The 22,746-nt window shown below is 34.2% G+C and overlaps 1 protein-coding gene across 8 annotated transcripts; it reads left to right on the top strand.

The window, feature by feature from the left end:
• The first annotated feature begins 284 nt into the window (after positions 1-284).
• LOC110628984 lies at positions 285-22,273 on the top strand. Of its 8 annotated transcripts, none has more exons than XR_002490143.2 (11): positions 285-553; positions 907-2,502; positions 2,784-2,889; positions 2,994-3,079; positions 10,592-10,824; positions 12,388-12,474; positions 12,811-12,910; positions 13,017-13,218; positions 13,317-13,369; positions 13,796-13,977; positions 21,294-22,273. XR_002490143.2 is itself a non-coding variant. In XM_021775810.2 (10 exons), the coding sequence occupies exons 1-10, from the start codon at positions 515-517 to the stop codon at positions 13,925-13,927; spliced, it is 2,634 nt and encodes an 877-aa protein (XP_021631502.1). In that variant the 5' UTR covers positions 285-514; the 3' UTR covers positions 13,928-14,194. The 8 variants fall into 8 exon arrangements, 2 of the variants coding, with proteins under 2 accessions (XP_021631502.1, XP_021631503.1); XR_002490144.2 differs by lacking the exon at positions 21,294-22,273 and adding an exon at positions 19,654-20,222; XR_002490142.2 differs by lacking the exon at positions 21,294-22,273 and adding an exon at positions 19,646-20,222.
• Positions 22,274-22,746: the final 473 nt, after the last annotated feature.

The following is a 22,746-nucleotide window of genomic DNA, read 5'->3' as shown; positions in this document are numbered from 1 at the left end:
ATTTATTAATTATGTTAAAATATAAAAATTAAAGTGTAGTTTATATAATATAAAATTATTTATTTAGTTAAAATTTAAGTGTATATGGAATTATTTTAAATATTTAAAATATATATTTTTTAAATTATAAATAAAAATATTTTTAATTAGGTGAATACCGTTTAAATTTAAAAATATAAAAATTAATATGTTAATTATATTAAAATTTAAGGATTAAAACATAATTTATTTTAATAATAATAATAATATAAAACTGGAATCGCAGAAAATTGAGTTCGTGAAAATCGAAGAATAGGAGATTTAATTTCCGTTTCAGATCTTAAGCGGATCTGTAGCAGAACCCAACACTCCAGTACAAAACAAGCGCCGATTTATTACCGTCAACCTAAAGGGGCGCGTGCGAATGTCTCTCACTATATTTCTGTCAAGGACTCTGGAAATTGTGTAAGAGAGACCGGCGGAAAGTCAGTGACCGACGACGGGGGCTTAAAGTTTTTTTTCTGTCTCTGTCTCAATGAATCAAAGGAAGCTTCTTCTCAATGAGAGAGTGGAGGTGGTTTCTTCCATTCAACTTTGATCTTTTGCTTTATTAGATTCGTCTGTCATTTCTTCAAATTTAAATTTCAATAGCTTCTTCTTAAGTTTAGCGTTTATTTACAGTAGAAAAAGCATAAACGTGGGAAAATTTAGAAACAACTGTAATAATAATAATATTATTATTTTTGTGTTTAAATTCTCATTTCCGTCTGTTTGGTTGAAAACATATCTTCTGCTGGTTTTAACTTGATTCTAGGTGGGATAGTGCATTTTTCTTTTTGGATCTTATGGTTGTGGAAATTTGTTTTAGATATGTGATTATATATTTCACGTTCATGTTCCATAAATTTGTCAATGGATTGGTTTCAGGTTAGGCAATTTGAGGAAGGACTGCGAGGCTCTTGGCATCCTGGGGTGGTGGTTGGTGTCTCCGAATTAAGCCGTTCTGTTGAATATGATGAACTCTTGAGTGAAACAGGTGACTCGAAGCTCATCGAGTCCATCCCTGTCACGGAGGCAATTGAAGGTCTTCATTCTCGTCGTCATGTTTCATCAACATATCGTGGGCATATTCGACCTTCACCCCCAGCATCTGATAAAAAGTTATCTTTTGGGGTCTGTGTAGATGTCCTGTTCGAGGATGCATGGTGGGAAGGTGTAGTCTTTGATTGTCATGATGATGCAAATGAGCGGTTAGTGTTTTTTCCTGATGAGGGTGATGAGCGAAAATTTAGTGCAAATCACATGCGTTTGTCTCGAGATTGGGATGAATTCTTGGGTATTTGGCATGACCGTGGTATTTGGATTTTGGTGCAGTTGGCCATGGAGCTTGAGGGAGATATTCCTTTATCTAATTGTGTTAAGAAGGTTTGGTCATACTTGCGTTTAAACTATGGGTTCAACAAAATGATCTCAGAGTGGACTTGCGGCGCTCGAAATGTTTGGAATAAGTACTTCATGGATGCTGTTCATGAAACTGCAATTGAATCAAGTCGGCAGGTTCTTCATGATCTGAATCTGGCTCATGTAATGGAGAAAAAACGAAATACAGGAAAAGTCTCTGAACATGTTAAGATAAAGTCAGGATTATATGTTGCTTCTCTCAGGGAAAGAAATTATGGTGCTTTAAACATTTCTGGTTCAAGTCAAGAAACAGAAGAGAAATGCTTTCCTCATGAATGGGCCCGTAAAAGGAGGACTTTGAAGTCAAGATCGAGGGCTATGAAATGGTCAGCAATAAGTATTACTAAAAAAGATAGTTTTCAGTCTGATAATTTCTGCAGTAGAACACGGGTAGTAGATATTTTATCCTCCACTATGAATGATACTGTGAGAGGTACATCTGATAAAATATCTGATAGTGCTTTTGTTCGGGATGAAGGGGCAAATACTGATTCCCTGCCTACAAAAAATAAGCAGTCTGGTAAAGTGAACTTAGATGCAGAGAAGAAAAAATCTCTTAAGGTTAAGCAATGTGTGGTGGAAAAAGAAAAGATTATCCATGTTAAGGTGAATGGGTCATTTAGGAGAAGGGAAAATTTGACAAAGTCGAGACAAGTTACAAGAAATCTAGCTATTAATCTTACCAATTGCAGTCGAAAGCTGCGGAAGAGGAAGCCTTCTGTTACTGTCAGGAAGAAGAGAAAATGTTCATCATTAAAGGCAATGGAATTTCAGCGTGCCAATTCAAAATTAAAGACTCTATCTAAGGTGAAAGAGAAGGTATTAGATTCTAGACCAGCTAAGAATGATTTATCCATGGATCAATGCCATGCTCTGCCTATCAAGAATCATAGGAAGAATGTTACTCCTAAAAGAAAAAGGTCTCATCCTAGGAAGAGTAAAAGGAGGCGGCTATTTTGTGACATTGGTGACACCATATGTAGCTTTTGTCACTGTGGGGGAGATCTTATTCGCTGCAACAAGTGCCCATCTTCATATCATTTCAGTTGCCTTGACCTCAAGGTGCCAGTTTTTTTCCTGATGATACTTACTTTTTTCTTCCATGAATTTTTTATACGCCTCTAAGCTATGCTGTAGACACACCGTAGGCAGAATCAAGTAGCATAAATAGGTCTAGACAAATTCCTTTTCCTCTGTGTTCCACTTGCTGATAATTCGGTAATACAAACTTAGATTTAATTATCTTACTATTTGCTTGTTTTGGTATTTAGTCTTCTTTTGTAACATTAACTAGTTCAAACTTTGCTTTCTTCGAGTCTTATTTGCTGTTTGGCCAATTTCAGGATGTTCCTCATGGAAAATGGCTTTGTCCGTCTTGCTGCTGTGGGCTATGTGGCAAAGGTGACAATTCACTGTTCACTAATTCTTGTCTGCAGTGTGCCCGCACATGTGAGCTTGCTTACCAACCCCTGGAGTTGCTATTTCCTGTTTATATTTCTTCCCTCTTTTTGCTTTGAATTTGGACGATTGAAACTTGGGTTTGTTTCTTGTAGATCATGTTTGCTGCCTGAGTAAAGCTGGATGTCTTCTTCCTGTGGACTATCCATCGCAGGATTTTTGCAGCAAGTCTTGCTATGAGGTATGCCACATTCATTTTGTTTAGTTCCGTGAAGAAAAAAATAATATTATCAATCAGAAGTTAAAAGTTCAAATGCATTTAAAAGAACTTCGTAAAAGTCAACAGGGGTTGAGCTAAAAGGTTTTTTGAGGGGGCTGATGCTTACCAAACATAATTTTATTTTCTGAAATCAAATTATATATTAATTATTGATTGATTCTTCATTCATTAAATTGCTAGGAGTATATTCTTTTAGAAGAGAGAAAGAAAATCAAAATTAAACATGTTAAAACTTATTAAATGAAATTATAAATCTATCAGTAATGAAATGAACTTATGTATCTCATGTACTGATAATTTATATTGTACAATCAGTTAAAAATGTAATTTCATTTAATAAATTAGATCGTACGATAGTAAAAGATAATATTTATCGATAATCATACTTATGAGAATAAATTAAAAACATATTATTTAAACTTATCTTAAACAATAAAACAATCTAAACTCATCTTAAACAACTAATGTTAAAACAATCTTGAAGACCATCTGTTATCTCTTAAAGTCCTATATGATGAAAGTTAGAAATTTTGGAATTCTTTAAGAGGAAACAAAATTTAAAACTATATTTTTGAGTTTCTTATTGTTGTCCTGCATATACTGTGCGTGCCGAGTGCATTAATTAAATATATTTTACCTAAACTATTTGTGTGTAGGATATGTAGAGGTTGATATCACAAGGAATGAAGTAAATACAAAGCAAGAAATTAGATATTGTTAAATTTGGTCCAGATCTAATTCACCCTAAAAGTTAGCTCAAGGTTTAGTTCAAGAGGGGGGAGGGCCTAAGATTCTCACAAGGGGTACTTTACTCCTATCCCAAACCGATATGAGATTCAACACACCCTTTACGTGCAGTATTGTAGTGGAGCGTGACATATTTATGGGAGGTCCAACATCTGTGGAGAGGTTCTGATATCATGTTAAATCTCAACCAGGCCTAACTCATCCAAAATTTAGCTAAGGTGAGGATTGCCTTTGTGCCTCTATCACCTCTCTTCCAAAACGACGTGGTATTCAACAGATATTATCAAATGTAATGTGACAACTTAAATCACACAATCCATACAATCACTAGAGTGATTAAACTATATGAAATTAACCAACACAAAAAGACACAAACTAATCTAACTAAATATGCAATAATAAGTAGGAGAAGGTTTGTTGTAGAATCACTAAAATTTCCTAAATTCAAGAGCTAAGAATGCAAGAGTGCTTGTGTAGTACTAATGAATTATTATTCTTAAAAACAACTACATTTCAAAGAGTTCAGTAGAAAGGGCATATCTACCATGTAAGCTGAAATCAATCATTGACTAAAGATGCAAATTCATTTTATTGAGTAAATTGGTTTAAGAAGTTAAGAACTTACAAACAATTCATTTTGTATTAGATTAATCAGGAAGTGCTCTACAATTAATCTTTTACATCACACTTAATCTAAGATTAGCACGACTTATCATCGAGTTCAATGGCAGCAATAGCAACTAAAGATATATCCTGATTCAAGGTACCAAACGCATTCAACATGGTTCGTTCAACCTAGACTCTCATCTTTATAGTGACCTAACTCATTGTGTGCTACTTATATTCAGATTATTAAAGCAATTGCAACTTAGCAATATGTTATCATGCATAATCAATTAGTTGGCCACCTAACTAATCATACATTCAACATTTCCAAGATGAACAAAAGATTAAGTGATACTCAATAGAGACAAATTTGGATTTATTAAGAACAAATGAAAGTCTGATGGTTACATGTTCCATGGCTTCAACCATTTGCCTAATGAATTAGAAAACTACTCACTCATGACTAAAAACACTAAGCATAAACAAATTAAGAAACGAAGAGTAAGAAGCATGCTGCCCCTAAATTCATCAATCTTGGTAGAGATGAACCAATAATGCCACGCGACTCCTAAGGACAGGAAGAGCTCTAACACACCAAAGGAAGAAGAATAAATCACCATCACTGCTTCACAAAGCAAGCTGCTCCATTTGATGAGAAAGGGAAATTTGGTCACTAAGTAAAAGAGAAAAGAATAGTCTTTCATTTGATTTAGGAGCCTTTTTATAGAGGGAATTAGCTTAGGTTAAAGTACCTACAGATTTATTTTATAGTCTAATCCTTAGCAAATCTAGGTAAGATAGGACTCTTTTGGCTAAAACTCTTCTAAAAGTACAGCCACATATACACCATGTTTGGGGAACTCTAGACATGTTTTTTAACTCATTTTAAATACTTAGTAATCCATTCACCCCCACCAAATAAGGCCCACATGCTTGCCACCTTAATTCATAACATAGAAGCCCAAAAAGTCGTATATTACCGAGAGATGCAGTCACCATTTAAATCATATCCATCTTTGCTAATTCTTCACACATCAGCTTAAAACATGTGAAATAAGGCTCTTGCAAGCCCATTAGGTTAGATTCAACCTCTAGATAATAGATCACAAATAAGCCCAAAGTCAAACAAGACTATCCATAAAAGCCTCAATTTCGTCCAAAACACCAATGTGTTTTGGTGCCAAATCTGCTCTTGTTGCACCATTAGCCTCTAAATGGCTTGAATAAGACTCCTTTGCACCTGTTTTGTCATTGGCCAACTCCTCTTCAAATTCGACTCGCACATGGTCCATATGTGCTCAAATCACTTACTTTTTCCCCTTCTTCATATTCATTTATCCCTTCCTTCAACACTTTAAATTTCACAAGGACATCAATTATGCACTTTATAGCTCATCCTCATACCCTCAACACAATCCAAACTTATCGAGCATAGCCTTTATATGTTTCAAATGTTTTAATAATCCTATGGTTAGGGTAGAAGAACTTGTTTTACAAGTCAATGCTTGTAATATGTGATGCGAGCACAAGAAGGATAAGATTTTTTAACAAGTTGTGCATCAAATTTTTATTATTCTTCGAGAAATCAAGTTATCTTAGGTAAATTCAAGACATTTAGGATGAGAATTATGTTTGGGAAGTATGGAATGATGATCAAGGCCAATGCGCAATAAAATGCAAAGGAAACATGCACGAAAGCTTGTTCACAATACATTTGCGATGCCATTTGCAACACCTTTTGCGACGAAAAATGAGTGATGCGTAAGAAAATCCCATATGCTTGACTGTTTCTCTGGCGTGTTTCGAGCATCAAAACAGGCGTCGTTAAAGGCGTCACAATTAAGTAGCAACGTTTTCTCCTATTTCAATTAAGATTCGTTTTAAGTTTCTTTTTCAACTAGGATTTCTTTTTCTACTCCAACTAGAATTAGGAGATTTTTAGCTATAAATAGCTTTTATTCTGTATATAAGTTGAATAAGTTAAAACATTATTCATAATGAGAATTTGATTCTTAGAACTTTGGTTCTTCTGCTTTAATTGCAAAGATGGATTTCTTTGTTTACCTCCATGTTTAACAACTTATTAAAATTCAATCTTGTGGCTTTTTAATATGGATTTTATTGCTCTATGATCAGTTAACTTATTAAGAATTTTTTGTTGCATTTTTTAGGTGGAATTATTGATTAATTATCTATATTTTTAGTCACAATTATCTTTGTCTCGTTGTCAAGTTGTGTGACAGCATGACAGGATTTTTTATTACAACTTGATACTGAATGAGCATCCACACAACAAAAAAATAGATTGATATGGATGCTTCAATCATAGGCTCGAATTCTCACAGAAGGAATTGATTTATCTTCTAGCATATTCGAGCTTTCCATTAAAATCACTATATTAAGGGAGCCTAAGTTATAAATCAACATATTTTATCCATGCTCTTACCAAACTTGGTCAATTTGTGCACATAACATGCATAATCTCGTCAATCTATGGAAAGAACCTAAAAGCCAACTAAATTCGAAAAACTTAACTGAAAAGAACTAAAAACATAAAGAATGCAAATAAACACAACAATGACACATAAAACCTTCCCATACACTTAAATCTTACATTGCATAAATAAACACAAAAATAAGATATAAAACTCTCCCCTACGCTTAAATCTTGCATTGTTCCCAATGTAATTTACTCAAAGAAGAGAAAGACAAACAAAACAGAAAAAGTAAAAGAGAATAGTTGTCCAAATATGAATTTGTAGAATCCTTGGGTTGCCTCCTAAGCAGTGCATTTGATTTAAGTTGTTTGGTTGACTCAGCCTTTCAACCCAAATATCCATCACCGATTATCATAGCCACATGCAACCTTAGGATTTGTGATATCTTCTTTATGTCATGGCAAAGTGCCTCTCGCGATGCATCATCATCACTTGTCTCAAACAACTTCAAGAACTCTTGGGAGTTTCAAGTAGGAGTTGAGGCAAAGAAATGTCTAGCAGTAGTAGCAGTTAGTTAAAATTCGACCAATAAACCTTAAGAAAGTGGCATAACAGGACAAAAGACAGGCAATTCTTATATATACTGTTATGAAATGTCAACTAGGGATACCTTCCCTTTTTAGGATTCATAATTGTAGGAATCATTTTATATAAATATTGTACAATTCTGAGTGATATACACAGAAAATTCTATTAACATGGTATAAGAGCAAGTTTCAACTCCTAAATTTTTTTGTAGTTGGAGTTTTGTGTCATTCAAAAGGGTTGCCATTCTAGGTCACCAATGTAGGGGGACTAGCTTGTGTCACCGCCCATCCCATCTGACAGAGTGGCCACCAATCTGCTGTCCTGTGAGATTTGGAGGCTGTCAGTAAGTAATGAAATATACTCATTTGGCCATCAATGTATGAAGCTATTTTGGGTCGAAATGGAAGAAGAACTGGTAGAGTCACTAGAACATTGCCTTTAGATCGATTTGACATGGTTCTTGGAGTACAGTGGCTCAAGGTATTAGCTCCAATCCTATGGGATTTTAAATCCCTTACCATGTGCTTTGGCGTGGAGGGAAGGCAAATTACACTACATGGTTGGCAACATGAACCAGTGCTGCAGACCCACTCTATACAAGAAACAAGGAACAAAAATTAGAGTTACTGTTAATGGAATTCTCAAAAATGTTTAAAGAGCTGAAAAAGTTGCCTCCAATATGAGCATGTGATTATTGGATTTGCCTTTTGCCAGGATCCTTTCCTGTTGTGGTTTGATTGTACCGCTATCCACATTTGCAAAAAGACGAAATTGAAAAATAGTGTGAATCAATGCTCCATTGAGGAACAAACCGGCCTAGTCACTCTCCTTTTTCATCACTTGTGTTACTTGTTAAAAACAAGATAGGTCATGGAGATTTTGTGTTGATTATAGGGAATTGAATGCAAAGACTGTTAAAGACAATTTCTCAATTCTAATGGTGGATGAATTGCTCAACGAGTTATATGGGGCTTAATACTTCACAAAGCTAAATATGCAATAATAAGTAAAAGGGCGAGTGGGGAGGGTAGGGGTTGTTGTAGAATCACTAAAATTTCCCTAATTCAAGAACTGAGAATGCTAGAGTTTATGTCTAATGCTAATGAATTATTAATCTTTAAACAACCAGATTTCAAACAATTTTGTAGAGGGGGAGTATCTACCTTGTAGCATGAAATCAATCCTTGACTGAAGATGAAAGTTCATGTGAGAGAGTAAATTGGTTTAAGAAGCTAACAACTTCCAAATATATCCTTTCATATTAGATTAACCAGGAAGTGCTCTAAAATTAATCCCTTACCATCACATTTAATCTAAGACTAGCGCAGCTTATAATCAAGTTTAATGGCAGCAATACAAATAGAAGATATCCTAATTCGAGAAACAAATGCATTGATAGTTCATTCAATCTAGAAACTCATCTTTATAATGGCATAACTTGTTGTGTGCTACTTATAGTCAGATTTTTCAAATGATTATGTACTCGGATTATCTTAACTTAGCATTATGTTATCATGCATAATCAATTAGTTGTCCTTGTAACTAATCATACATTCAACATTTACAAGATGAACAAAAGATAAGGTGAAAGTGAATAGAAACAAATCTGGATTTATTAAGAACAAATCAAAATCTCATCATAACCAAAGCCCCAACAAGCAAAAGGAAGAAGAATAAATTACCACCAATACTCCACAAAGCAAGCTTGCACCTTTTGACACTAAGGGGAAATATGGTCACTTACTAAAAGAACAGAGAATGGTCCATGGCATTTGATTTGGGAGCCTATTTTATAGAGGGAATTAGGTTAAATTAACTCCAATCCGATTTAGAAGTCCAATCCTTGATAAAAATAAATTTCGGCAGCAAACCTAGATAAGGTTGGAATCTTATGGCTAAAACTTGTCCAAAACTATAGCCACATATACACCTTGTTTTAGGGGGTTTTTTAATGCTAGTAATCCATTCAAGACTACCAAATAAAACCGACATGCTTGCCACTTTAACTCATAACGTAGAAGCCCAAAAACCACATATCCCCAAGACATGCGGCCATCATTATATCAGGTCTGTATTTGCTAATTCTCCATGCATCACCTTAAAACATGGTCAAATATGGCTTTTTAATCCCAGAATGTCAGATTCGACCTCTGGATTGTAGATCACTAATAAGCTCAAACAAGACTATCCACTTTGGGGTCCAAATCTGCGCATCTTGTACCATTAGCTTCAAAATATCTTGAATAAGTCTCCTTTGACCTGTTTTGTCATTGGCTAAGTCCTTTTCAAATTTGAGTCACACATGCTCCATATGTGTTCAAATCACCTATTTTTGCATCATCTTCTCTTATATGCTCTTACAAAAACTTAGTAACATAGAAACACACATTTTAATCAACTAATTAAACAAGAAACTAACTCAAAAGACTAAATATGCATTGACAGACTTATGCCATTTGGAGCAACTATCATATATAATTTGAGAAAAGAAGATAACAAAAGTTTAAATGTTATGTTATTTCAATTAGTTAATTTTGAATATAATATTATATATTATTCTTTTTAAAGAAGAGCTAACATCATGTACATCTTATTTTGTAATATTAAAGTCTTAATTATTTATTTGTTTTTTATTTTTTTCATTAAAAATGATGATAAATAAGTCGATCTAATAATTATTTTTGGGTGGACAAATAACTAAAAGATAAATTCATTTATCCTAGTTGCATGCATATGCATATATGTGTATATACATGCATGCATGCACATACATATACAAAAAATGATGATGAATAAGTCGATCTAATAATTATTTCTGGGTGGACAAATAACTAAAAGATAAATTCATTTATCCCAGCTGCATGCATATACATATCTGTACACATGCACACACACAAATTATATATATATGTAGGTGTGTGTCTGTGCGTGTACAAGTCACTGAAAGATAAATTCATTTATCCCAGCTGCATACATATACATATATGTATCACCTTGTAGGTCATAACTCTGTTATCAAAAGAAGCATATAGGCATGCGCTATTCTGGACAATCAAACGAGGTCATAACTCTGTTACATCTTTTACTGTTCTAGTTATGTGCCCAACTTCATCATCTTTTGGGAATTTCAAACCCCACTTCTGTGGATGGCTTGACCTGGACATTGACAAGATCATCAAAAAATGTTTACAATTTTCCTGGTATACCAAGGAGTAACACTTGCATCAAGTTATCTCATGTTCTCAGGGTTATGCATGAATGTTTCAGACCAGTTAAGGATCCTCATACCAAGAGAGATCTAGTTAGAGATCTTGTTTACAGTTCAGGGTAAGATTTCTTATTGCAGTGAGTTATATTTAAATTTTTGCGGCATTAGCTACTGATGTGATAATCAAAGGCATAAGTCTGATGTTCTTGCTCCTTGGAGTCAATGGATCATGAACTAATTGCTGCTTAATTTATGTGATAATCAGAGGCATAAGTCTGCTTGATGTTCTTGTTCCTTGGAGTCGATGAATAAATTAGGTAATTGTTGCTTAACAATTCCATGAAGCATGAATAGTTATGCATCATACAGATGCCTAGATTCTGGAGCTCTATGCTTAACAAAAAGTTTAACATCATGATAAGCTTGAAATAAAATTGACTAAAAGTATCAAGAAGCTTTCCATTTTGGCTTGAATCTTTTCCCCATGTAGCATGTGGCTCGCTTAATATGTTGGTGTCAAGAGATGGATTCCAAATTTCCAACCATGTCATGTGTTATGGGATCATAAATTAGGATGGAGAGGAGGGGGAGAGCACCTGCTTTTTATAATGTTCTAAGTTGGGGCATATAAGTTAGATTCTTTAACTCTCAGGACAATGTCATTTTAGGTCCCAAAATTTAGTTCTTGGCTCTTGCAACCCCAGTATTTATGGACGATTGCATATTAATACCTCCACTAGTCTCTTTTTAACTTGCCTATTTAAATTCTTACCCTTTTGTCAACAATCTGGCAAATGGGGTGCCTAAAGAAAGTTCTCATTGACAACAACAACAACTTAGCCTTAATCCCAACTTAGTAAGGGTCAGGTATGTGGTTCTTTTGTCACTATCAGCTCTGTTAAACACATTAAAGAAAGTTATCAAAGGGTTGAATATATTTTTGATTCAATTGTTACTTAGAAAACTATTGTTATCTGAATCAATTACTTAGAAAACTATTTTGATCTGAATCAAAGCTAAAGACGAAGCATTAAATCTAAAAAATATATGAGAAGTACACATTGTTCAACTGTTTTGAGCCATCTATAATTCATCTGTGAGTGGGGACAAATCTATATACTATAGTGGGGAAAATATGTATTATTTAGTAGGAGCAAATGATATTTTGGGTGAATGGGGGAATCTGCCCTGCAAAACCCCTTAGATTTGGCATAATATAAAATTTTATCCCTGGGATTTAGAATTGGCCTGTACTTTTTTCCTTGATGTTTTAAAAATTTAATTGCACTTCAGTCCCTGAACTGTTATGTTGTAGAACACTCAAGTCTTGCAAAGCTTACATTTTTTACTATTGGTAGTTTGATTATTAAATTGCTAGTTGCAAAGACGAAACTGTACATTATGGCAAAACTTGAGGGGATTGTAGTAGTTTATACAACTGACCCGAAAGATTGGAGGCTCGGGTGTAATATTTTCATAGTATATTTTATACTTTTTTGATAACAAAATCACTTAGTTTGAGTTCATAAATTAGAGGAATCAATTTTTGAACACAGCTTTGGACAATGCAAACATAAATCAGTATATGTTAGCCAACATATCAGTTTGGTAAACAATTGTTTTGGTGTGAATTATCCAAATTTTGTTTTGATTATTGAGTTTTCCTGTTTATCAATGTTCAGGTCCAAACTTAGAAGGTTGAATTTTCGTGGGTTTTATGCTGCTGTTTTGCACAGAGGTGATGAAATTATATCTGTTGCCACAGTGAGGTACTTGTAGAAAAGCATTGGTGTTTATCCTCTGTTGTTAAGAACTCTCAATCTTAACCCCCAAACTTCCTACAATCACAAACACAATTTTCAACTCAAACCAACACTTCATAAGTATCAAGTGTCGGCATTGAGAAAGGAATAATGGATTGTTTGACCATGTTATTTAGTAATATTTTTTTGGGGTAATGGTATAAAAAAATCTGAACCTTTGCGCGTTTTTGCGTTTTAATTCAAAAGTTTATTTCTTGGCATAGTAAGTTAGGATTTAAAAACATTTGGCAATTCTATCCAAATTTGAAATGTAAGTGGGGGAGCATTTCATTTGGCTTCCAGAATCCATGGACTAAAGGCTGCGGAGATGCCTCTTGTTGCTACGCCTTTCCAATATCGTCGTCGGGGAATGTGTCGACTTCTTGTGCATGAGCTGCTGAAGGTATTTTCCCTAGACACTGCATTCTATTTCTTTCAATTGCCAGTTGTTTGAAATTTTGGTTTATATAATGGATATGATTGAAAATGAGCTGCATCTGCTCCTTCAGTTACTTACCAAATTAGGTGTTGAGAGATTGATCTTGCCGGCAATAGCTCAGTTGAGAAATACATGGGAGACTTCTTTTGGATTTTTAGAAATGCATCATTCAGAAAGGCTACAACTTTCGGGCTATCCCTTTATTGGATTTCAGGGGACCATCATGCTACATAAAGTTCTTAGCAGCTCTGGGCTAGTAAAGGAAACAAACGGTAGAGAGATTTTCCCTGAGAAATAGAAATATCTTCTAAGCAAGTTGCTGCTGCTTTTATTATTCTCTGTTCCCTTCACTGTTTACATTTTACTATAGGTTCTGCTGGAATATCTCAAGCTTGCAAAGAAAGTTCATCTAGTATATCTCTGGTATGGTCTATCTTCTAAGATTTCGTCTTGAACAGAAATTCATTTTAAGCCTGGTGTTATGTTTTCATTGCTATATCTTGTATGAATCAGGTGGTCTTATAATTGTGTCAATATATGATGCCCTACCCTGCTATTTGTTTTCATAATTCTGCTTTGATCATCTTTCCGTATGATCTCAATCTCGCTTTTCGAAAATTTTGATGCATTTGCGAGTAGAATATGCAGCTATATTGTTGAGTTCTTTGTGTTCAAATTGTGAAAATTTTTGGGTTTGGACGGCCATAATTTGGACGGTCATGAACATATTGGTTTTGACAATGCATTGTGTATGAAGTCTTAGTATTAAAGTTGGTGCATGGATATTAAGGCATCTACTACATCCCATCTTATTTGAAATTTTTAAATTTTCTTGTTTCACTTGAATAGGAGCATAATTATGGGGTTAACAGTGAGAGCAGATTCTGTGGCTTATTTTATCGGCACAAGAAGAAAGCAAAAATTTTTGGGAAAGAAAATAAGGTCAATGGCTGCAATGGGAACATGCAAATGTATGCTTAAGTTTACAAGCGGAGGCGTATACTGGGTTGCAGAGAGTGAACAAACATCGGGTAATTATAAGATTTAGAAATCACAATTTAACACATTGTTTGTAGGTGAGTGGTTTCTTTCCAGCTTTTGCTATAGAGATTTATTGACAAATAACAAATGTAATCCATAAGTTGCTTTTTTATAATGGTGCTGAATCTTTGTCAGTTTCTATTTTGTAGATATAGTTGAACGAGAATTTATCACAATAAACTCTGGAATATCAACTTTTGAACTGAAGATTAGTTTCTATGGTTATGTGATGGTATACTTCTCATAATATATATCTAATTGTCTATGTTGAGGGAATGACATTGTTACATGTGAAATGTATGCATATAGGACATATTTGGCTTCTGTTTTTAAAAAAATTGTTGTGTTTCATTGACTAGGAAATTGAATGCTAAAGCTGAAAGTTTGATATTTGATGGCTGCAGTTTCTAGGAACTCTCAGTAAGCATCCTGAGAATTGATAATGAGAAAGAATTGCTTGTGAAGTTTTCTGAGTTTTCTTGTCAAAATTCTGTTTGAAAGAAAAAGAAAAAAATATTATTATAGTTTAGGATGAATGATGTCTGTAATCTCAAGCTTTTCAAATGTTCCTGGTGCTTCTAATAACATGTTATTGCATCACTGCACCTGTCTTTTTTTATTCTAATATATCCTTTATTAGCTGCAGTTCGAAGTAATGGTGAATTGTGTGTTTCATGTCTATGACACTTATATCGGTTGTTTGCATGATATATTACTGGTCCAAATTCGATGTAGCTTGTCATGTGCGTTGCTCAGAACAAAAGCCTGTGAGGCTTTTCCCATTCTTGTTCTGAATAACCAAGTTTTTTCTCTGGCTGCAGTCAAGCATACTACAAAGCTAACAAATAAAAAATTAAAGGAAACATGTCAGTTTGTTTCTTTTGTTGTGAGCTTTTATTGGTTGGATCTTTTCCCATTGATATGAATTAATAGTGCAGTACTTGTTATGTATCGTGGGCAAATTTCATAATTGACAAGTTACAAATTTTAAATTGTGGCTGTAATTTAAAAATTGGCACCTCTCATTTGAAAGCCAAATCTATCTTGGCATGTTTCTAATTTAAAAAATTTTTTTTTTATTTAATTCCGTTAAGTTATTTATGGTTTTATAGGCCTGTGTAAACTTGTTTCTTAACATATGTAGATTGGAGTTCATTTTATATTTTTTGAGGATTATTGGAAAATTATATGTATGCATGAACAATTTATCATTTTCTGCTCCGGGAGTCGAAAGAGTCTGTAGCTGCTATTTAATGCAATCATGAAACAACAATGATTTTGCTGTAATTTGGAGTATTTGGCTAGGGAGTGGGAGAAGAATTTGATAATCAGGAATTAGAGTTTATTAATGCAGCTACTGTGGGATAAAGTAGTTTTTAGGCCTCCTTATGGGTTTCTGCTTCAAGGAGTTCTGGAGTGTTTGTAGATGATATTCAGCTTGATTGAAGGGACTTGGTTGGTTTTGCTTTTCATCGTAAACTATTTTGGTTTCCTGAAAAGTCTCAATCTCCGTTTCTATTACTCTTCTTTCTCAATCTAGAAGATGATCAAATTAGATATTATGGTGACAAATATGTAGAAATATCATAGGTATATAGGTTTAGATTTAATAATCCAAAGATCACAAAAAAGGGCCTATAAGCTTTTTGCAGAAAACTATATTTCGCCCATAGATATTTGTTGTAACCTATTTAGCTTAGTTTTATTTTTCTATTGATCGAGTCCAAATGATCATGGCAATACTCCCTCCTAATAATTTTTGTCCACTTTGCTTTTTCACATGCATGAAAAACGATAATTTTTTTTTTATTAACTTTCTATTTATGCCCATTTTAAATACATTAAATTTTATTAAATATTAAGAGAAATTTTGAGTATTCATTTACAAATAACACTTAATAAGAGGTTATTTTGGAAATAAGATAAAATTAAATAGGGTTATAATAGTTAATTGATATGTTACTGGAACCTTAAAAGGGAAAGCGAATAATAATTTTGGAATAACTAAAAAATAAAAAATAGACAAAAATTATGGGACTGAGGGAGTAATATTTTATTATGATTTGGCTTTGTTATTTACACAATTGCTAGCACATTTACATAATGCATATCAATTATGGCATTGCAATATTTAACAACAAATCAGGGAAAAAATAATGGGCATAACAATTATACAATTTTGGCACCTTATTTCTAAACAAAGCCCATGCTCCATCTCCATTGAATCAGCAACCAGCATCATGATCTCTAGCTGCTATTGTTGGGCCAATGCATCAAGTCATCAACCTTCTTTAGTTGCTCTAGATCACCACCATGACACAAAATTCTAAGAGTAGGGCAAGTCTTTGACGTGTAATTACAATTGCATCATCATCTACAACTTTCCCACTGCAAGAAATTATAATGACAAACATCAATGCCTTCAACAGCTAAATCTCACCGAAATGAGTCTCACCTCTTGACACCAGTAAGCTTCATCAAATTATGCGGCATCCTTTATTAACTTTTGCATAAAAATGGATGGTTAATGTTTCTTTGAATTTCTCTTATCCTTTAAAATCTTAACCTAGTTGTTCACCTGATGAGAAAGATAAAATTGCAAGCTCTATTTTGATGAATTGCTCCAGGATGTTTATGTCAAGGAAAATCAACCTCCATATATTCTTAATTAATATTACATTTCTTGTATCTAGTTCTATTAGTTCTCCAATTATTCATGCGCCTGCAGCCTCCTATTATTCTTGTCTACTCAAGGCAACTAGATACTCCTGACACATATCCTTTACTAGCCCCTTCACCATTTGATCCAATCTCTAGCAATCATGATCCTAGTCTTGATCTCCCTGTTACTCTTTGTAAAGGCAAACGTCAATTCACTTATCCTATTTTCAATTTTGATTCTTATGCGCATTTGTCTTCTTCGTCTAATTCTTTTATTGCCTCTTTATATTCTGTTTTCATTCCTAAAACTGTTTTTGAAACTTTGTCATATCTTGACTGGCATGCTGCTATTGTAGAAGACAAGGTGGCTTTAGATGATAATGGTACTTGGGATTTGGTAAAACTGCCTAAGGAAAGAAATGATTGATAAAACTGCCTAAAGGAAAGAAAGCTATTGATTATAAATGGGTATTTACAATGAAGATGATTTTGGATGGTTTTGTGGCTTGTCTTAAAGCCTGTCTTGTTGCTGAAGGCATGCTCAAACCTACGAAGTTGATTATTATGATATTTTCTCTGGTCGCAAAACTTCTGTTTGCTTGTTCATTTCTCCAGCTGCTACTTATAATTGGCCTTTACACCAACTAGATATCAAGAATGCTTTTACCTATAGCAATCTTTAGAAGAAGTTTATATAGAACAACCAATTGGGTTACTGCTTAGATGAAGTATGGGAAAGTTTGTCGACTTCATAAATCTTTATTTGGTTTAAAATAAAGTCCTTGACTCCTTGTGTATGGTTCGGAAAGTTTAATAGGGTAGTTCAAGTATTTGGGATGCAGAAAAGCAAGTGACAATTCAATATTTTACCGACAGTCTGAGACCGGTGTAATCCTGTTAGGTGTACATATTGATAATATTGCTATTACTGGGAGTGACACTGCAAGCATTTCATCTTTAAAATCTTTTCCCCACACTCTCTTTCAGACAAAATATTTAGATGATAACGGTACTCGGCATCTGGTAAAATTGCCTAAAGGAAAGAAAACTATTGGTTGTAAATAGTTATTTACAGTAAAGATCAGTCTCGATGGTTCTGTGGCTTGTCTTAAAGCCTGTCTTGTTGCTGGAGGCATTCTCAACCTACGGAATTGTTTATTTTGATGCTTTTTCTCTGGTAAACTTGCCTTTATTTGCTTGTTCATTTCTCTAGCTGTTACTTATAATTGGCTTTTACACCAGTTAGATATCTAGAATGCTTTTATCCATAGTGATCTTTAGAAAAAGTTTATATTGAGCAACTGGCTGGGTTTGTTGCTCAGGGAAAGTATGGAAAAATTTGTCGATTTTGTAATTCTTTGTTTGGTTTAAAAAGAGTCCTTGTGCATGATTCGAAAAGTTTAGTAAGGTGGTTCAAGTATTTGGGATGCAGAAAAGCAAGTGACCATTTAGTATTTTATACAGTCTGAGGTTGTTGTAATCCTATTAGGTGTACATATTGATGATATTGCTATCTATGGGAGTGACATTGCAAGTATTTCATCTTTAAAATCTTTGCTCCACACTCTGTTTCAAGCAAAAGATTTGGAGACTGAAGTATTTTTTAGGGACCGAGGTGGGAAGATGTAAAAAGGGTATTTTTCTATATTAAAGAAATATATTCTTAATTCGTTGACAGAGATATGGAAACTTGGAGTGAAGCCATGTGGTGCACCTATGGCCCCTAGTTTACAACAGACAAAATTGGTGAATTGTTTGAAGATCCTAAGAAGTACAGGAGATTGGTGGGAAAATTCCATGTCTTCTCCAATAATTGATCATTGGCAGCCTTAAAACAAGTGCTATTTAAAAGGAGCCCTAGGACGAGGCTTGTTGTATTCAAATTACGATCACTCTAATATTGAATGCTTTTAGTTGTAGATAGGGCAAGATTCAAGATTGATAGAACATCTACTACTGGATATTGTGTTTTTGTTGAAGGAAATCTAGTGTGTTTTTGTTGAAGGAAATCTAGTGTCTTAGAGGAGTAAGAAACAAAATGTGGTTTCTCAATCTAATGTAGAAAGAGTAAAGAGCTATGGCACAATGAGTGTGTGAAGTTATGTGGTTACATCAAATATTAAATGAAGTTGGTCTAAAGTCTTCATTGCTAGATAGGTTATGATGTGACAATTAGGCTGCTCTTCATATTGCTTCTAATCTAATAATGTTCCATAGGCGAACCAAGCATATTGAAATTGATTATTATTTTGTTTGTGACAAGATTAAGTAAAACCTTATCTCCACAGGCAATGTTAAATATGGAAACTCCAACTTGAGGAGAAGTGTTAAAGAAAGTATATTAATGTATATAATTAGCTTAATCTTAGGGATTCACATTCCTAATTAGTTCAGAATCTATTGTATATATATGTATTAGTTCTTTCATGAATAGACACAAATATTTTACTGATAACACATCAGATTGTTTATTTTCACATGCTTGTTTTCTGAAGTGACTTTATAGCTGGTGACTACTTAGTGTCGTTGAAAATGATAATAGTGGCTTATCCAATTGCTATATTAATAGTTCAAATTGTGTCCCCACGTTATTTGAGTTGGTTAAATGATGATTAATATTTCATCATTTGATAGGCAAAAGTACTTGCTTCCGTTTCTTGTTCAGGATGTTGTCAACTTTATTCCTTATGTTCGAGTCTTTTGCTTATTATGTTTCTATTTTCAACTCTTTTGGTGTACAAGGTTTGTCAGAAAGTAATATTTTTTATGCTTCCAAATGCAGAATGTAGATTCTGTGTAAAATTTGTATCCCAAATTTTCAATTATAGCAGTAATGTTTTAAGCGGAATGAATTGAGTAATCATATTCCTATATGGGCAGCTACTGTTTCTTCTACATATGTTAAGTTCAATGAAGTCGTGAAACTCCTTGAGGAAGTCCTACTCAGCTCTTCGATCAGGATTATCTGGTTTTTCTGAAAGACGATTTCTGATTTAGTTGTGCAGGTTTGACCGGAAATGCTATGCTTACTGGCAAGATTAATCCTGTTTCTTGAATTTATGGCAGAACTTTATAAGTTACCTTTTTATTTTCTAATGGACAAGTCAGTGACAAAAGGTGGAGGTATAAGAACATAACTGATGGAGTGATAAAAGAACAAGGCATGGACTCAGAACATGAGGGGACCTCAAATATGTGGATGGTGTGGTAGTCCTAAGGAGTGTACGTGACTGTAACAATTAATCCTTGGAGCGGTTATGGAGAGGTGAAGGAGGACTTTGTGGAAATGACATTCGAAGGTAACTTAAGCCACCTGAAATCAGCGAGAATGATAAAGTGTATACAAGGCCTCAAAACTTAGAGGATCCAATTGTCAAGCTACACAAATATGTCATATAGTAATAAAAAAATGCTTTAGAGTAGAAGAGTAAAGGCAAAGTGAAGGGATTGGCAGTAATCTTATGGTTTGATTCTAAATCTTTACTATTCATTTGCATTTATGATATAGATATAAGTGTAATCTTTAATATTTTATATGCAATTAAAAGTTTATGCAAGAATTGAGATTTGTAAAGAAATTCATATTGGTGCTTAAGTTATAGTTCTCCTTTATATGTTTGTTTTCCTAATTGTTATTTACCTATAGTTACTTTTTGGGAAACATTTCTTTTGGTTGTGGTGGACTTTCCAACAAAGGCAAGTACTTTTATAGTTGGAATGTTTGTGGAGATTTAGAAGATTGAATGATTTTGAAGATTTGTAAGGAGGAGAAACTTGGGAGTTATGTCATTAATTTGCAGGGTGAGAATGTGGAAAGTGTAACAGGGATGAAATTCTTAGCTGGAAATATTTTGAGAGCCCATGAGGGAGTGTAAAGAGTATTAAGCAAGTTTAGCTCTTTTACAGAGGCTCGACTGCAAGAGAAGAATGGAACTTTTGTTACAGGTGGTGTCTTCCTTTGAAAAATTAAATTGCTTAGCCAAGTTGTAGAAGTGATATTCAAGTAGCAATGATGCAAGGAACGTACAAAAACTAATAATTGATAATCTTCGTGAGGGATAACTTGATCTTTCTGAAAAAAACATTTTGATTTGTGATATTTTCAACAAGGTCTTAGAAATTGATGAGTCTGCTGGTAAAGAGATGTGGGTGCAATAGGAATAATCTACTTGGAATTTATCATTGCTTTTAAAATAAGTTAAAAGGTAAAATGCCTAAAATTGGCTCTTAAGCTATGACCTGATAGTTAAATAGGTCCAGGCATTTAGTTGCAGCCAATGAAGCCCTTGATATCGCAAAATGACTTAAATTTTTAACACAGTTTAATAGTGTTAACTCAGGCATTTGAGGGGATCTGGAATTGGCTATAAGTGGCTTATTTATGTTGCATGATGATAGTGGCCTTGAGAAGAGCATCAAGTATATTAGGATAACTGAATGCATGAGCACATATGGACATGCCAAAATATGCTGATGGATGTTGCTTCGCCTGATTGAGAATTTGGATGTTTGCCCCAATGCTGCTAATAAACTGTTAAATGGGCGTGGGTGGATTAAAGGATTCTTGGGACACAGGGCGGTAGTTGCATGAATAATGATATACTTCACGACCTTTGATTTAATAGCTTAAACATTGTGGATGCAGTACCCTTTGCAGAACGATTGTAGCTGGAGTGATTCAGAACAGATTAAGAGAGGTGAATGTATAGTGAAGGGTAAGCTAACTGAGATATCAGATGAGGATGATGGTGTTGAACTGCTCAAGTCCAATTAGAGGTTGGTGAATCTGATTCAAGCAAGACAAATTGTTTTGATGAATCAAATATGGAGGAGATAAATGATGACTTGGGAGAAGATTCAGAGAGGTGGAGGGTTGAAAAAGAAATTTTGGCACGTTCTTGGAATCCATATGTAGAAGAGTTTGATAATAACCTCCATGGACTTGCCAGGGATGGAGTAAAGCTTTTCATGACTTGCTGCATTAGCCAACTCAGTTTTTGTACGAGGGCGTACTACAGTAGCCGGTGCAGAGGTGACATGATGGACGGTAATGTCTCAAAAACTTTGGATTTATGAGTCAAGGGATAATCAATTACTGGGTTTAATACATAGATTATGAGATTTATACAACTGGGAACCAATGTATTCCAAGCAATCGATACTATGCTAGAGAAATAAGTGCAACTGATGATCATAAGTTAAACATGAAACACCTTAAGCATTATTTTTAGAATTATTCTCCAATTAACATAAATTATATTATATTAATAAAAAATAATGAACAATTATTAACTTGTAAAAAATAAAGCTTTTATTATTTTTTAATTTTATCCCCTTATCAGAGAGTAAAGTGAAACTGCAGCAGATCTAATTCTGATATAGTTAAAAAATAGTTTTGATCAATTCATTTTTTATTGAGGAACTTATTCGACCCCTAATCTGATTCTAATTTGAAAAGACAAAACAGAAATGAGAAAATCTCATGAGTGAAATTAGGATTTGCGTGAACAAGGGTCATGGACAACAGCCATGATTATGCATAATATCAAGGTCATTTGAGTACAGGTTGATAAAACTAGAAATTTGGAGATTCACGAAAGAGGCAATAACATACACAACCCTAAAGGCAAAAAGCAAACCATCCAAAAGCTGACACGTACACAAACCCATTTAACGATTTTAGTGGATAAATCCACACAGCAATTTTTCACAATCTCATAAAGTAGAAGGACAAGATCTTCACTTCTTTTGAGGGTAGGAGCTTGGTGAAGAGCTTGTGATTAGCCCAAGGATGAAATTGTTCTTGATCTCCGATCGAGGCCGAGGAAGTTTAGCGAAGGAAGAGGGGCGGCCATTAGCTTGGCCGGACTTTTGCTTGGCTGGATCACTCATTTTTTTACTCTCTAGCTCTTTATCTGTTTTTAAAATAAAGAGTGAGGTTGAGAAATGTCGGGAGTATGCTTACTTATAAAGACATGAGCCTCATCTTCTCGCTGACTATATACATGACGCACGTGCGTCCAACTTGATGACCTGCTCTATGATGTATGTAAGTGTTAGTGTTAATAAAATAAAGGTCGATTGATAAAAATGTTAAA

This window comes from Manihot esculenta, chromosome 13 (assembly GCF_001659605.2).
Source record: "Manihot esculenta cultivar AM560-2 chromosome 13, M.esculenta_v8, whole genome shotgun sequence".
NCBI classification, from domain to species: Eukaryota; Viridiplantae; Streptophyta; class Magnoliopsida; order Malpighiales; family Euphorbiaceae; genus Manihot; species Manihot esculenta.
The sequence above is the reverse complement of the archived record's forward strand: the minus strand, read 5'-3'. Positions and strand labels throughout refer to the sequence as shown.

What these genes read in the sequence shown, in the direction of transcription:
- LOC110628984 (XM_021775810.2), top strand. Translation starts at nt 515, where the DNA reads ATGAATCAAAGGAAGCTTCTTCTCAATGAGAGAGTGGAG. An exon ending in TTCTCAATGAGAGAGTGGAG is followed by an intron (nt 554 to 906) that starts GTGGTTTCTTCC and finishes GATTGGTTTCAG; the next exon opens with GTTAGGCAATTTGAGGAAGG. An exon ending in TCTGCAGTGTGCCCGCACAT is followed by an intron (nt 2,890 to 2,993) that starts GTGAGCTTGCTT and finishes TGTTTCTTGTAG; the next exon opens with ATCATGTTTGCTGCCTGAGT.